Genomic DNA, 14,582 nt, shown 5'->3' with positions numbered 1-14,582 from the left:
TTTTTCACATGTTTGTTGTCCAGTCGTCTATCCTCTTTTGGAAAGTTTCTGTTCATGTCTTTTGCCCACTTTTTGATAGGTTTGTTTGATTTTTTTCTTACTGATTTTCCTGAGTTCTACAGAGATTCTAGTTATCAGCCCTTTATTGGATGTGTAGCATGTAAATATTTTTCTCCTATTCTGTAGGCTGTTTGCTCTTTTGATACTTTCCTTGGCTGTGCAGAGCTTTTTAATTTGATCAAGTCCCATTTATTTATTTTTGTTGTTGCTGTGATTGCCTTTGGGGTCTTCTGCATAAATTCTTTCCCTAGGCCAATGTCTATAAGAGTTTTTCCAACATTTTCTTCTAGAATTCTTAGAGTTTCATGCCTTAGGTTTAAGTCTGTTATCCACCATGACTTGATTTTTGTGAGAGGTGAGTGGTGTGGATCCTGTTTCAATCTTCTTTATGTGGCTACCCAATTTTCCCAGCACCATTTATTGAATAAGGATTATTTTCCCTAGTGTATGTTTTTGTTTGCTTTGTCAAAGATTAGATGGCTACATGAGGATGGTTTTATATCTGGGTTCTCAGTTCTGTTCCATTGGTCTATATCCCTGTTCTTGTGCCAGTACCATGCTGCTTTAGTTACTGTAGCCTTGTAGTATAGCTTGAAGTCTGGTAAATTGATGCCTCCCAATTTGTTCTTTTTGCTTAAGATTGCTTTTGCCATATGGGTTTTGCTCTGGTTCCATACAAAGCACAGAATTATTTTTTTCTATATCTGTGAAAAATGATGTTGATATTTTAATAGGGATTGCATTGAATCTGTAGATCACTTTGGATAATGTAGACATTTTAACAATATTGACTCTGTTAGCCTACGAGCATGGTATGATTTTTCACCTGTTTATGTCCTCTGCTATTTCCTTCCTCAGTGTTTCTTAGTTCTCCCTATAGAGGTCTTTTGCCTCTTTAGTTAAATATATTCCACAATTCACACTTGCAAAGATGTGGAAACAACTCAAGTGCCCATCAATACATGAGTGGATTCATAAAATGCAGTATATGTATACCATGGAGTTCTACACAGCCACAAAAAATAACGATGATCTAGCACCTCTTGTATTGTCCTGGATAGAGCTGAAGTTCATTCTACTAAGTGAAATATCACAAGAATGGACAAACAAGCACCACATGTACTCACTATCAAATTCATACTAACCGATCAACACTTAAGTGCACATATAGTAGTAACATTCATCGGATGTCTGGTAGATGGAAGGGGGATGAGGAGATGGATATATTCACACCTAATGGGTGCAGTGCACACCGTCTGGGGGATGGACATACTGGAAGCTCTGACTCGGGTGGGGCAAAGGCAATATATGTAACCTAAACATTTATACCCTCGTAATATGCTGAAATAAAACAAATAAAAAAATAAAAAATAAATAAAGAAAAACAGCTAGTTAAGCTGCAAAATTAGTAAGAAATAGATACTAGAACAGCTCGCTGCCTCTTCACACAATCAACTTAAGACAAAAAGTCTTAAAGATTTTTTTCATTAACTTTTCCTTAAGGGTAGGTTTCTGACACCGCTCAGTCCAAAGTTGCTATGGAGTCTCCCAGGACTCCCTGAGTGTGTACTATTTTGTGTTTAAATGGGATTATGCTTGTTAATGGGTAGTGAATAAATTATAGTTATCTCTTTAATTAATCATTGCTCTGCACTATTTATTACATTGCTAATGTAATTATTTCTTCATATGTGAAGGTAACACTTGAAACCTTTTAAAATGTCACCAAAGGAACTACTTCTAGATTCTTCTGGGACAGTTATACTAGCATAGCATCATGTTTTTTTAAAAAAATATGTTTTTTCTTCAGAACAAAACTCAATCAGAAATGTCATACTTGGACAAGACTATGAAAAAGTGTGTTAAGAGAGGTCAAATAATCACCATGTATAAAATATGCTGGCCAATAAACTGATGCTCAGATCATACAGTCTTCCCAGGACATTCCAGGATACAGACAGAGAGGTGGTGGGCTACTGGGGAGAAAATGAAAGCTCTGGAGTCCTGCAGACCTGGCCGTAGATCGTGGCTCTATTATTTCCTAGCAAGATTGAATTCACAGTGTTCCAAATCACCTGTCCTGCATGGCACCTTTCTTTTTTGTTTCTGTCTCTGACTCAATATGCCAGTCCTGGACATGCTCATCCAGAGGACACACTCTCTGCCACACCTATCCCCACAGGGCCCTGTGTCACCTCCACCTGCCCACCCCTATCCTCTGCATGGCCAAATGCATAGACTTCAGGCCTTGCCATTGCCCTTAAAGAGTCGCACCTCATCCCCAAGCCTGCTGAGCTGTTGCCCAAATCTTTCTTAATTAGCTCTGAGGCCGTATGCTAGAATTTACCTTCTCCACTCACTTTGGAAAGGTGAGTAGAATCTAGAAGTAAAGCAAAATGTGCCCACTTCATATATGCTCAGTTTTTAATGGTAAGCATTTCAGACACAAACCAATGTATTCAACAGCACTCTCGGGGTTCCTTGAATTGGCATTCTCTGGGGTTGTAGAAGACAAAAATCTTAAATATTAATCAATTTAAATGTATTCAGAACCGTTTTGAGTCTGCATTAAAAATCAAGGCCATAATTGGTAAGCAACAAATATATTTGTTGAATAGATTATTTGAGTTGATCATGGCATTCCTATTGTCACACCACAAATCTTAATGTCTGCAATAACTTTATAAAAGCTTAAATGTTGCTTTATCAGGATTCCTGAAAGTGAATAAATAAAATTAATTAAAATGAATGTTAAATCACTATTTGGCAATTTCTGATGACAAACATGAAACATTTTCATAGACTTTACATTTTTCAAAGAATCCTCTTCCATTGGATTCTCCATAACCCTGCAAGAGTCACTGGGAAAGTATTTTATTAATCCTGATTTTTAGATGAGGAACATTAGGCTCAAAGATGTGATTTGCCCAATATTACACAACCAGGAAATGGTGGTGCCACCATAAGAACTTGAATATTCTGGCTCTAAACTCCCTTTGAAGTTTAGGGCTTTTCTTTATTAATATCATCTGCCAAGTAAAGTCACCAAAGTCCATAACATAAACCCAGGAGACGTGAAATTGCTACACAAGGGCTGTCTCCAAACACTGCTTTGTTTGTTCAATGAGTGGTACAGACAAGTGCTATGAATTTGGAGGAGGAAATAACAGTTACCTGTCAGCTATAATGGTCTTAAAGGTGGATCATTTTAGGAATAGGTTCGGCTTTTTGTACTTTATTTTACAAGTACATTCACAATTGGGAAAAATTTGGATGAATATCCTTAACTTCTACCAAAATTTGTTGTCTTGATTCCATCATTTTTATCAATTTCCCAATTTTTACTATTTGGAATGATCTAGACATCATAAAAGATTAAATGAACCCTAGAGCATATGTCTTGAATACTTGAGTAGGCACGTGGAAAAGATGCATAAACCCACCTTGAGATCTTGAGTTAGGCAACCTCCTTTCTCTCCTGTTAACCAGTGGTAATACTGGTGAGGCGTGGTTGTCAGGGCATAAAGGAATAATGCACCCAGGAGAGGCTCCGTCAATGTTAGAGTCCTTCCTCCTGCCCCCCTGGAAGCACTGTCTGCCTGCTCACTGTCCCAGCCTGCCTTCTACTTCTCTGACTCTATGTCTTTGAATACATAGTTTTTTCACATTCTTAATAAACAATCATTTAATCAGAAAGCATATTTTTGAGTGCTCACTACATGTCAGGCACTGTCCTAGGTGCTAGGAAACCCAGTGACTGGGATTCAGCTGCAGGTCTCAAGGGCTCATGGGGATTAGACACTTAACACAGTAACCACAATATGCCACAAGCTCTGCCACAGTGGAATACGCTGGGAGCTACAGGAGCTTAGAAGGATTTGTATCGCACAAGCAGAGCAGATCAGGAAGGGCTTCCTGGAAGAAGTGATGCTTGGACTTATCCAAGTTAGCCATAAAGGAACTCAGGGTGAGAAGGAAGCGGTGCAAGCTACAGGGAGTAGCAGCAGGACAAACATGCCTCTTTGCTTATCCTCTTCGTATTTACTATTTTCAACATCTTATCAATCCCTTCTGTGGCAGAGGCTGTTAACTGCCTTCCAATTAGCCACTCTCCTTTTCTCTGGAATTAATGGAACAGTTGAAACATGTGCCAGCCTCTCTTGAGTTCAACCAATTGCAGATTGAAAATATTTTTTAAAAAGGATGTTTCCTGTACATGTACTGAACACGTACAGACTTTTATTCTTCCCTAAACAATACAGTATAACAACTACTAACATAGCTTATACATCGAATATTGTAAGTTATCTGGAGGGAACAGGAATGAACACGGGGAAACGTGGAGCTGTGAGCTGGAAGGAGTGAGTCTCTGGCAACTGCACAAAGCCATCTTATCTCGGCAATTTCTTCCATGTGAGAAACATGAACTTTTTCCTTGTTTGGGACATTACTAACCTTGTGCTTTTTTCCCCCTATTATATGAGCTAAACCTAATCATAAATGATCCACCTTCCAAGATCATTCTAGCTCGCATTATTTCTATTACATGTTTGTACCAGCCATTAAACAAATAAATCTCTGAAGACAACCTTTTTATGACAATTTCATTTTTCCTGGATTTACATCATGCCTTTCCAACAAATTATAAGCTCCCTGAGGGGAGAGCACTAAGTCATACATTTCCCTCTGTCACTGCAATTCCTAGTAAATGATCTGATATAGAGAACATGTTTAATAAATGGTTACTGTCTGATTATGGCATGATTGACCTTTTGAAAAAATGTAGGGAATTTTTAATCCGTATTTAAAATTCTCCAGAAAGGGAAATAAATATTAGTGTAAATGCAAATATGTCCTCTAGAGGGTAAGCAAAGACAAAACTCATCCCATGAAGTGATGGGTCTGAGATGCCATAACATGTCTTTCTCTTTAGTCAAGAAATTTCTTACTTTGCTTTCTTAAAAACAGAAGTCACCAGCACAGAAACCACATTCTAGACAGAAGCCAATTCACCTGTGGGTAGAGCCTCCCACTTTTGAGTTTGTTGTCTCTGATGAAGTTTGACCTCTAAAAATATAACCTCATGAAGGTGGAAGCTACTTATGCTAAAAGTAAAATTATCTCACAAATGCGTTCCTTCCTAGTTTTTTACCCTAAACACAGAATTCATTTACATAGATAACATGTTCATCCTGTGTTGAACCTCTAGCTGCTCTTTAAAAACTGTTAGTACTCTGTGCTTTGGAGCTGTCTGCCGTTCTGCAAGCATCGTATCCACCAACTGTCCTTAAAACATATCTGCATCATGGGCTCTTAACTACTATGGATAAAAGGGCAAGTGAAACTGAGGAAAGTTACATCTGTATGTAACCCAAATGCAGGAAAATGAAAAAAGAAAAAAAAACAGAAAAAACATAATGTCAAAAGAAGACAAAATCACTTTTTAATTGACTCTTTTTGCCAGTTGAAGAAGTGAAGCACTTGCTCTTTCCTTATTAACTTTAGTCTTTTGAACAATTTTTTCCATTGTAAGCACTTTCTAAAAAATCATTTTCACACATTTCTCAGATACATCAATCCTTCCAGCATTCCTCTATGCACACATTATGGTACCCTAGCTCTAAATATAAAAGACTTTTATTATGTCCATTAACCATGGACATATGTGCTCCAAAAGTTTCCTGACGTGCAGTCATTTGTGGTTTTTTAATTATAAACAGAAAATATTCACTAGAAAAATAAAGAAGCAGCCCATAAGTGTATCTTTATACATTTAGTTTTGTTTGTATACAATAGAACGATTGGATAAATGACTTTCCCAGTTGCCAACTCCAGGATGTGAGCATGCATGTGTTTATATACACACAGAGACACACATACATTCACATGTGCAATTAAAGCCATGCATTGTACAGGACTTAAACATCTGTAATTGTGGGTACCACTGTCTTGTTTCTAAAATAAGGGTACAGATTTTCCCTAGACTCAACCAGGTCTTCTCTGCATGAAAAATTAAATGGGAAAGAAGGCAATGCCCAGTAAAATACTTGACAAACGAAGTCATATTTATTGAATGCGTTTATTTTAACAACCAAAAAATTCTAACAGCCTAACAATGCACATAAGTTAAAAATTAATTATCACTTAGTGATAACAAAGATAGTTGATTTACATGGAAAAAAAGAACATTTACAATATGTTAATCCTTATTCACATTGTTGATACTGCAATAAAACACAATTTGTTTTTTTCATTTCACAAAAAAAAAAAAAGGCGGGAAATTGTGCTTTGTCAAGAGGCACTACAAGAGAAAGTTTCTTCTTCCAAATAGATATTATATGACAGATATTGAATAAATAGACATATATGCATTGTAATTCGCAAAGATCTGGCAAGACCACAGGCTAAAATGCCCACAGATTCACTTAGAACCACTGCAAACTTGGCAGTGAAATTAAAAAATAAAAGGCAAGACTTAGCATTGAAAAATACCTAATAAATTTTTGGTTGAAGTGTAAAAGATACCAAATGCGGATGCCATCGATAGATGAACCACCTTGTAAGAGCTTGGCAAAATCAGTTTCCATTACGTGTACAGAATGACCTTCAGCAACAGTGTAAGAAGACAATTTGGAAAGAGTAACTCGGAGATCAGGAAGCAGCAACCATGGACTTTCTGATTAAAGCTGCAGCATACTACAGAAATAGGAAGGATGGGCCCAGGGCTTACCCACAAACAACCATCCTTTTGCAAAAGTATATGACGCTCGTGTCAAGATAATTTTTAAACATCATTATTTGAAAAAGTACAGGAAAATGTCCCTTTAAAAACTCCAGAGGTTACTGAGCAGCTAGAATTAGCTTGTATTGCAACATGTCTTCTCCCTGTATATTGTAAGTTCTGAGTTAATATCTACACATAGAGGTTTTTTTTTAACTCCTACCTTTTATACCTTTCAAATATATAAATAGTATTAACAGTTATATTACAATGTTTGTGTAGTAAACAGAAAATAACTTTCAAAGTGATATTGCATGAGGTCTTTGACAAGGTTGCATGAAAGCACAACTCAAAATAAATCCAACCATGTGGGACTGTTTAATGGCCATTTTAAAGCATGGATTAGGTTCACTAGGCCAGTCCTGAAGGTGAGGTCTCCTCTTGCAATTACTGTAAGTAGAAGTGGAAAGTAATGCTACTGGTGTTTCTGACAGGAAGTTGAAGGAGATTTGGAAAACTATAGTAGATTGCAGCTTTAATGCTCATCCCACTAAACAGCCAGTCAGCATTAGTTCTGCTTTACGTAAGGTAATTGCTATGTAGGTAACTGGGACAATGTTTCCTTTTAGGACAAGTAGGTGATTCTACTGAAATCGCTTCATGAACTCTATTGCCCGGAGCTGCACAATGATTCAAAAACAGGTTCTTGTTAGGGCTGCCATACCAGGAAAAGGGATGGGAGAGATCACGGACTGAAAATGTTTAGCTAGGTGGATGGAATGTGTACGAAGAAGAGGAAGCCCAAAGTGAAATAGAAATAAGAAACTTCTTTTGGGAGAGGGAAGGATGGAGATTTATTTGAAAGGGAGCCCCTTTAACTGGGCACCAATTTATTTTCTAACTTAACATTACATTGAAGAACTATTTTCTATTCAGAAAAAAAAAAAACAGCAACAAACAACTTTTAAATGAGCAGGCTTATTAATTTTAAGATTTGAAGCCACAAGCAGGTAAATAATTTCACAACAAAATGTGGCTTATACTATGAAATCTATACGTCCAATGTCAAATGTTATTTTATCAAGACTTGCACTAATGGACAAGTTTTCTCTGCACTGAATTTCAGTTTTACTTATTTGGAATTCCACAGAAATGCATCTGTTCACTACAGTAATGATAAATTGAATAACGGAATGTATCGAGTCATTTTATTGAGTCATTTTAAGTGTGCATTGTGTCTTTAAGAGTAATTTGACTTGTATTATTTTAACATGCCCTGATTTCTTTTCACTTTACTTTTTTTCTTTCTTTCTTTTTTTTTCTTTTTTTTTTTTTTTTGGCAGTGTTATTTTGTTAAATACATACCTCAAAAATTACCCATTAAGCTGCCAGATAGGAAGCCATAGAATTAAAAAAAAAATCAGGGACAAACACAAAAAATAAATAGGAATTCAAAAATAGTCACCCCACCCTGAGAGCAGGCCGCAGTTTATCAAAAAGCCAAAGCGACTCACTGTGAAGTGGTTTTTTTTTTTTAATACATAAACAAGTCTTTTCTTTAAGAACTCATTTCACAGTCTATTCTTTCGGATTGTAAAGTTCTCTGTCCCATGCAATTTTAATATATATATGTAAATATAGAGATATATACATATACATATACACACACACTTGTAGCTTCCTTCATTTATTTCGTAGGTCTTTTCATCCTGGAACTTGCCTGATGTAACTTCTGTAAGTGCAAGGATAATGAAGGCAGAGTCTCCTGTGATTATAATTACTATGATCCAGTCAAATGTAAAAGTGTAACACTTTAGTGTCTTTGCCAAGGCGATGTCTGACGCGGAAATACTGAACTTACTCAGTCATAGGTGTATCCTGTGCAATAAAGAAATATCAAAAAGGGTAAGAAAAACAAAACAAACAGACATAAAAAGACAAAAATAAAGCGAAAAAAAATTTTCTTAAAAGAAACTAAAACAGGAAATCCTTGGACCGATGTATTGCTTTGCCTGGTAGGAGTTCACATTATCTCTGGTCGATTTCTGCAGGCGCGGCCTTGCTTTTGTCAGCGCTCTCCTCCTCGGCCTCCACTTTGTACATCTCCTCGGAGCCTTCCTCGCTGTCATTCTCCTCTGACTCGGTCAGCAGCTCCTCGTCCTTATACTCCGCCACGTCCACCGCGGAGCCTAGGTGCTCCTTCAGCTTCCCGTGATGCTTCACGTGGTACCGCTGGTTCTGGAAGAACTTGATGATGGTGTGTTTGGGGAGATCCAGCTGGGCCGAGAGAGTGTGGATGGCTTCCTGGTCGGGGTACAGGCCTACATCATGAATAAAGCTTTGCAGGATCCCCAGGGCTTCTAAGGAGATCTTTGTGCGAGACCGGGGCTTTTTGGCACAACTGTCTTCAGTCGGAGGAGGTGGGGGAGGCGCTTCTTCTCTGGGAGGGGAGCTCTCCTTGGCCGGCTGAGACTGCTGTCTATGAAGGACCTGAGAATTAAGAGAGAAAAAAATGAATATCCGACTCATGATTTTGCCTTTTGAAAGCCATCAGCCCTCTGAAATATGGGCTATCTGTCTAGCACTGAAGTTATGCTGTAGGAATTTGTAAAGTCAGGTCTTTGGAAAGCTTAAAAGCATTTCTGGAGATTTAGAATCTCATCTACAAAAAAAGAGGTTCCTAAGAGTAATATTTGCTAACATTTATATTTTGAGGCACAAAGAAGTTAAGTCATTTGTTGCTCAAGGTCATTTGAATTTAAGCAACCTAGCCTCAGATTCCTAAACCACCAAGATATGCCACCTCTCTGAAGGCTAATGACAAAGAAACTGGACATAGAGGGAAAATATGGTCTTCATAATCAGACATCATGGCTTCAAGTCTAGACTCTTCTACTTAGTTAGGTATCCTTGGGCAACTCACTTAATATCTTTAAGCCTCAATTTCATCATCTATAAAAGAAGGATAAGGAACTGACCTCCTAGGGATGTGGTAAGGATTAAATGACATAATTGTTGTAAAGAACAGTGCTTGTCTTAAATCTAGGATTGGCAAACTTTTTCAGTAAAGCGCCAGATAGTAAATATTTGAGACTTTGCAGGGCCATATAGTCCCTGCTGCAACTACTCAACATAAAAAAATGAGCATGGCTGTGTTCCAATAAGGCTGGATTTGGCCAATGGCTCATAGTTTGCCTATTTCTGGCCTAGAGCAAATGTCCAATAAATGATAGTAGCTATTATCCTCAGTCTCATAATTACTCTGAGAGTGTTATAGAGGAATAATTGGTACCTGAGCCAGAAAATCAAGTCTTCATAAAATTAGAAACAACTTTTATTTATTTTCTTTTAGCTCTGATTTTGGTCCTTTTGATTTTCAATGCTTTTTAAAAGTACAACAACTTCCAAATTAATTTAAAGACAACACTGGGTATGGTGGCTCACGTCTATAATCCTAGCACTTTGGCAGGTGGAGGCGGGAGGATTGCTTGAGGATAGGAGTTCCTGAGCAATAGTGAGACCCTGTGTCTACAAAAAACAAAAAAAAATTTAAAAATTAGCTGGCTGTGGAGGTATGCGCCCATAGTCCCAGCTACTCGAGGCTGGGAGGCTGAGGCAGGAGGATCACTTGAGCCCAGGAGACTGAGGTTGCTGTGAGCTATGATGACACCACTGCACTCTAGCTTGGGAGACAGTGCCAGACCAGATCTCAAAAAAAAAAAAAAAAAAAAGATATAACTGTTTCTTTTCACTCCCTGCCCCCAAGCAAGCAGCTTTTATTGAAATCAAAAGTGAAAGTTCTCTTCCTCTCTCTCTCTCTCAGGAGTGAGCAGGCTTGAACAGAGTAGCTGCATGGAAAGGAAGGGGTCTGTGGTCTTATGAAGTCTCTAGAAATTTGGGTAGTAATTCCTAGAATTGAGTTCCCTCCCATTTTCATACTTCATATAGTTGTTTTAGAACTGTGAATTTTAAATGACTATTTTTCTCTCATATAGATGGACCTTCTTAATATCATTATAAACTAATCCTCTTTTGCACACATTTCCTGATTTGTGGGTTTTTCCCCCTAATATTAAGGTTTTCTAGTTGTTGTAATTTAAATAACTTCTCTTTTTATCTCTACCTATTATTCCCCATTCAAAAAAAAAAAAAACCTAGTTAGGCAAGTTTACTCTTCATCTGCATAACTGCCTCTTCAAAATAATCTCTCTGTATAAAATAATTTCCCATTCTAGTATTAATTTATTAACTTCAGTCTGACTGAAGAAACAAAGTGCTACGGGGAAGACTGTCCGAGGAACTGGGCTGCGCTCTCACCACAGGCCTATGCGAGAAGGATGTGATGACGAGAAGAGGGGGAACGAGATCCTGCTGAGGAACCTCAGCCGCTGCCCACACCTGACAGCTTCACCTGCGGCACACGGGATGAAACGGCTACCGTGATCTTCCCCCATTAAAATGTGTCATGTCAACTCCAAGGCAAAGGCCGTATTTCCTCTACTCAGATCAGTGTCTAACTTCCTGGATCCTCCCAAAACTTTTAAGAATAGTAAGTTTGCTTTTTTAAAAACACATGTTTCTCCTTTTACCATTCGCTCATATTTTATGTAACCTTTTTCATGTTAGAGTAACAAATTAAACATTTTCCAGAGTTCAGGGGGAATAAGTCCAATCAATGCAGAAGAAAACATGTCTAGTTACATTAAAGAACCCTTCCTACCGCCATCTCCACCACCAATCCCACCGCCACCACCACATCCTACCCATATGATCCATTTTTTTTTTTTTAAGTTAAGAAACATTAGCATCAAAGCAAACATTTAGGCAGAAAAAAACCTCTGCTATTAATCCCAGTCTCGGGATCCATATGATGAACAAATACTTCCCCACCAATGTGAAAGTGTCAGTCTTTTATAAAGAGAATTTAATAAATATTAGGGCAGATGAAATTGTTATATAAATAAAATAATAAATAGGTTTAGAGTTTACAAATAAAAATCAGTAGTCCAAAGAATAATCGGAAGCAAATAAGAATATCTGTCATAATAAGCTGATGGCTGGTGGCAGGAAAAAAGTCTAAAAACACAGGACTATAAAACAGTGGCACTAAAGTCCCTATAATGTTGACCAATTAAAATGAATGTTCTTAGCATTTTCTTTACCACTTTCCACTAAGAGTAAACTCATGCGGTTTGTTGTGGTAAGCTGGCATCAGCAAAAAAGCGAGAGCGCCGTTCCTTCAGCATCCTAATTATACCCGGCAGGGAAAGCAGAGCTGCGTGGCGGGCCCGTGCCACTCACGTCGGCTTTCACGGCAGGAAGGTGTGTGCTCTGACGCCATAACCTGGGCAGCACGGGCACTGTAATACGGAAACCTCTGTGCCAACAGGTGAGGATTTCCACTTTTGATGAGAGAGAGACTGAAATTATGTGCAGAGGACATACTGGAAGAACATATACTCAAGCATGAGTACTCCCTATTAGAGCAATTGTGCTAATTGGAAAACAAAAGAGAATTAAAATGCCCCATTTTCTAAATTATACTCGCCTTCTGTAGTAAAAGTCAGCATAACGGTTCCATTTAATTGAATAATTAGATTGGTTCTTTAGGGATTTTCCATTGTGTGTTGGTTAGATTTAAAGAGATTTTCCAAAACTATACTTTGAAGTTACTATAATCTTTCTGCATGATCGCATCTGTTCTCCGTAGGTCCAACCAACTGGCCTGCTTCACCTCCCCTCTCATTTCTCAGAACTGAGCAGTTCATGTACAGAGAAGTCAAACATGAAATAGAGAAAGAACAGAAACAACAGGTACCACTCACTGATTGCTTATTCTGTGCCAGGCAGTTCTAAGAACTTTACATGGATTAACTAATTTAATCTTGACAGTTCCTCAGGAAGGTGCTACTTGGATCAAGAACAAACTGGAAACATGTAGTATCTCAGGGGATTCCTTTAGATTGGAAATCATAAATACAGGGAGCTGTCAGTCTGAGAAAGGTTTCCAGTGGACAATGACAAGGTCGTTGCCCATCATAGACTAGGAAGATGTCTCTCAAGAGACATAATCACAAGAGAAATGATCTACAAAGTGAAATACATAGTTTCTGGTCAGACAATATACTACAGTGAGTTGGGAAGCATGTCAATATCTACATGAAGAAGGTTAAGTGATATCATTCTAGCATCTGCTAACAGACAAGGCAAGTGTCAAAATATAGAATTCCCTCAGGAGCGTCTCTAAAATGAAACTGTCTTACAAGTTACCAAAAAGGCTGAGCTTTTTCCATCACACTGATACTTGTCTTTGGCTGTAACTCCCTTTCTACCACAATATACATAATATCTGGGATTAAAAGATTCCCAAAGTTACCTGTCCTGTCTTCATTACTCCCCAAATGTTCTACCACTCCAGGCAGAGAGTTATTGTCTCTAGACAATCTCTAGCAAAAGAACTGCATAATTTCCTCTCTAGACAATTGCTAAGAGTTCTTCTTAATATCAGGTAGTGCTTTCTTCTAGTGGTGTAAGTACTCTGAACACAAATAGAGAAGGGTCTAATGCTTATAAGCTGGTGTTCTCTAGACAGGAAAATCAATCCAAACCCTCTTAACAAAATTCTCCCATCTAAAGGGCAGATCAAGTCATCTTTTCTTCACTTTCTCACATCTTGACTAAATAATGTCAAATCTTTTATCCTCTTCTTCACAGAACAAGTTTCTGAACTCCCACATAACCAAATTTTAGCTTTTGATCTCTGAATTTCTCCTAGCATGTTCTCAATACCCTGTTAGTTACCTAGAATGAATCAAGTTTGGTCTCTGTCCCAAGAAAGTACCCTGAGGGTCCTGTCATTAACTGCTGATGGGTGCATTTATAAGCAGTTTTGCTCCTAGGCTCATTTGACAGTTCAGGCATATACTTCTGGCTGATTAAATTTTTAAGTCATAAACTCTACAATTATTTCAACCAAGATGGAGAATGTCCTGCCAGATGAATAGAGTTCTCTTTCCTAACTAGTTCTCCATACACTCAGATTATAGTCTTCTGGAATTTTCTTCATATTAAGTTTAATCAGGCATTTTCCCAACTGTTTATGCAAAACTAGAAAGACCATGGACTTTCAGCTTTATCCTTTTTGCTTTTTCATAAAAGGCCCAGTAGAGGGGGAAAAAACTACTGGTGGCATCTACTAAAGCCAAACATGCACACACTGTATAAAAACAGAAATGAGTGCTAATGCCTTCAAAAGGCATGTTCATAGCAGTTTTCGTTATAAAATCCTGAAACTAGAAACAATCCAAGTGTTCATCAATGATAGAATGGATAAATAAATTGTGGTATACTTACATAACAGAGTAGTGGGAAAAAATCAACTATTACTATATACACAAACATGGATAAGTATCACACATATATTGTTGAGTGAAAGAAGTCAGACATGAACGACTAAAAACTGTATGATTTCATTTATGTGAAAGTCAAGAATAGGAAAAACTTAAGAAAAATGTGAATAGGAAAAACCTGCAATGGCAGTGTCAGTATAATTTTTACCTCTGAGGTTTACTGTGTAGAAGAGGGTGGGAGGTAGCCTTCTGGGATGTTGAAAATATTCTCTATATTGACTTGGGTGTTGGTTAAAAGGATATGTACATGTCTAAAAGACTATTGAGCTGTATAATTAATATCTATGCATCTTACTGTATGTAAACTATATCATATTTCAATATAAAATTTTTTTTTTTTTAATAAATAGGTTTAGAGTTTACAAATAAAAATCAGTAGTCCAAAGAATAAT

At 37.6% G+C, this 14,582-nt stretch overlaps 1 protein-coding gene across 1 annotated transcript in view; it reads right to left on the bottom strand.

Annotated features, from left to right (window-relative positions):
• Positions 1-8,809: 8,809 nt before the first annotated feature.
• LOC105826219 (DNA-binding protein SATB2-like) overlaps positions 8,810-14,582 on the bottom strand; it is a 35,961-nt gene continuing 30,188 nt past the window's right edge. The window contains exon 3 of the mRNA XM_012664162.1: positions 8,810-9,271. Within this exon, the coding sequence (XP_012519616.1) occupies positions 8,810-9,271 (462 nt within the window). The remainder of the gene's footprint in view (positions 9,272-14,582) is intronic.

This window comes from Propithecus coquereli, unplaced genomic scaffold (genome assembly GCF_000956105.1).
Source record: "Propithecus coquereli isolate 6110/MARCELLA unplaced genomic scaffold, Pcoq_1.0 Scaffold863, whole genome shotgun sequence".
Lineage (NCBI taxonomy): Eukaryota > Metazoa > Chordata > Mammalia > Primates > Indriidae > Propithecus > Propithecus coquereli.
This window is presented reverse-complemented; position numbering and strand designations above follow the sequence as displayed.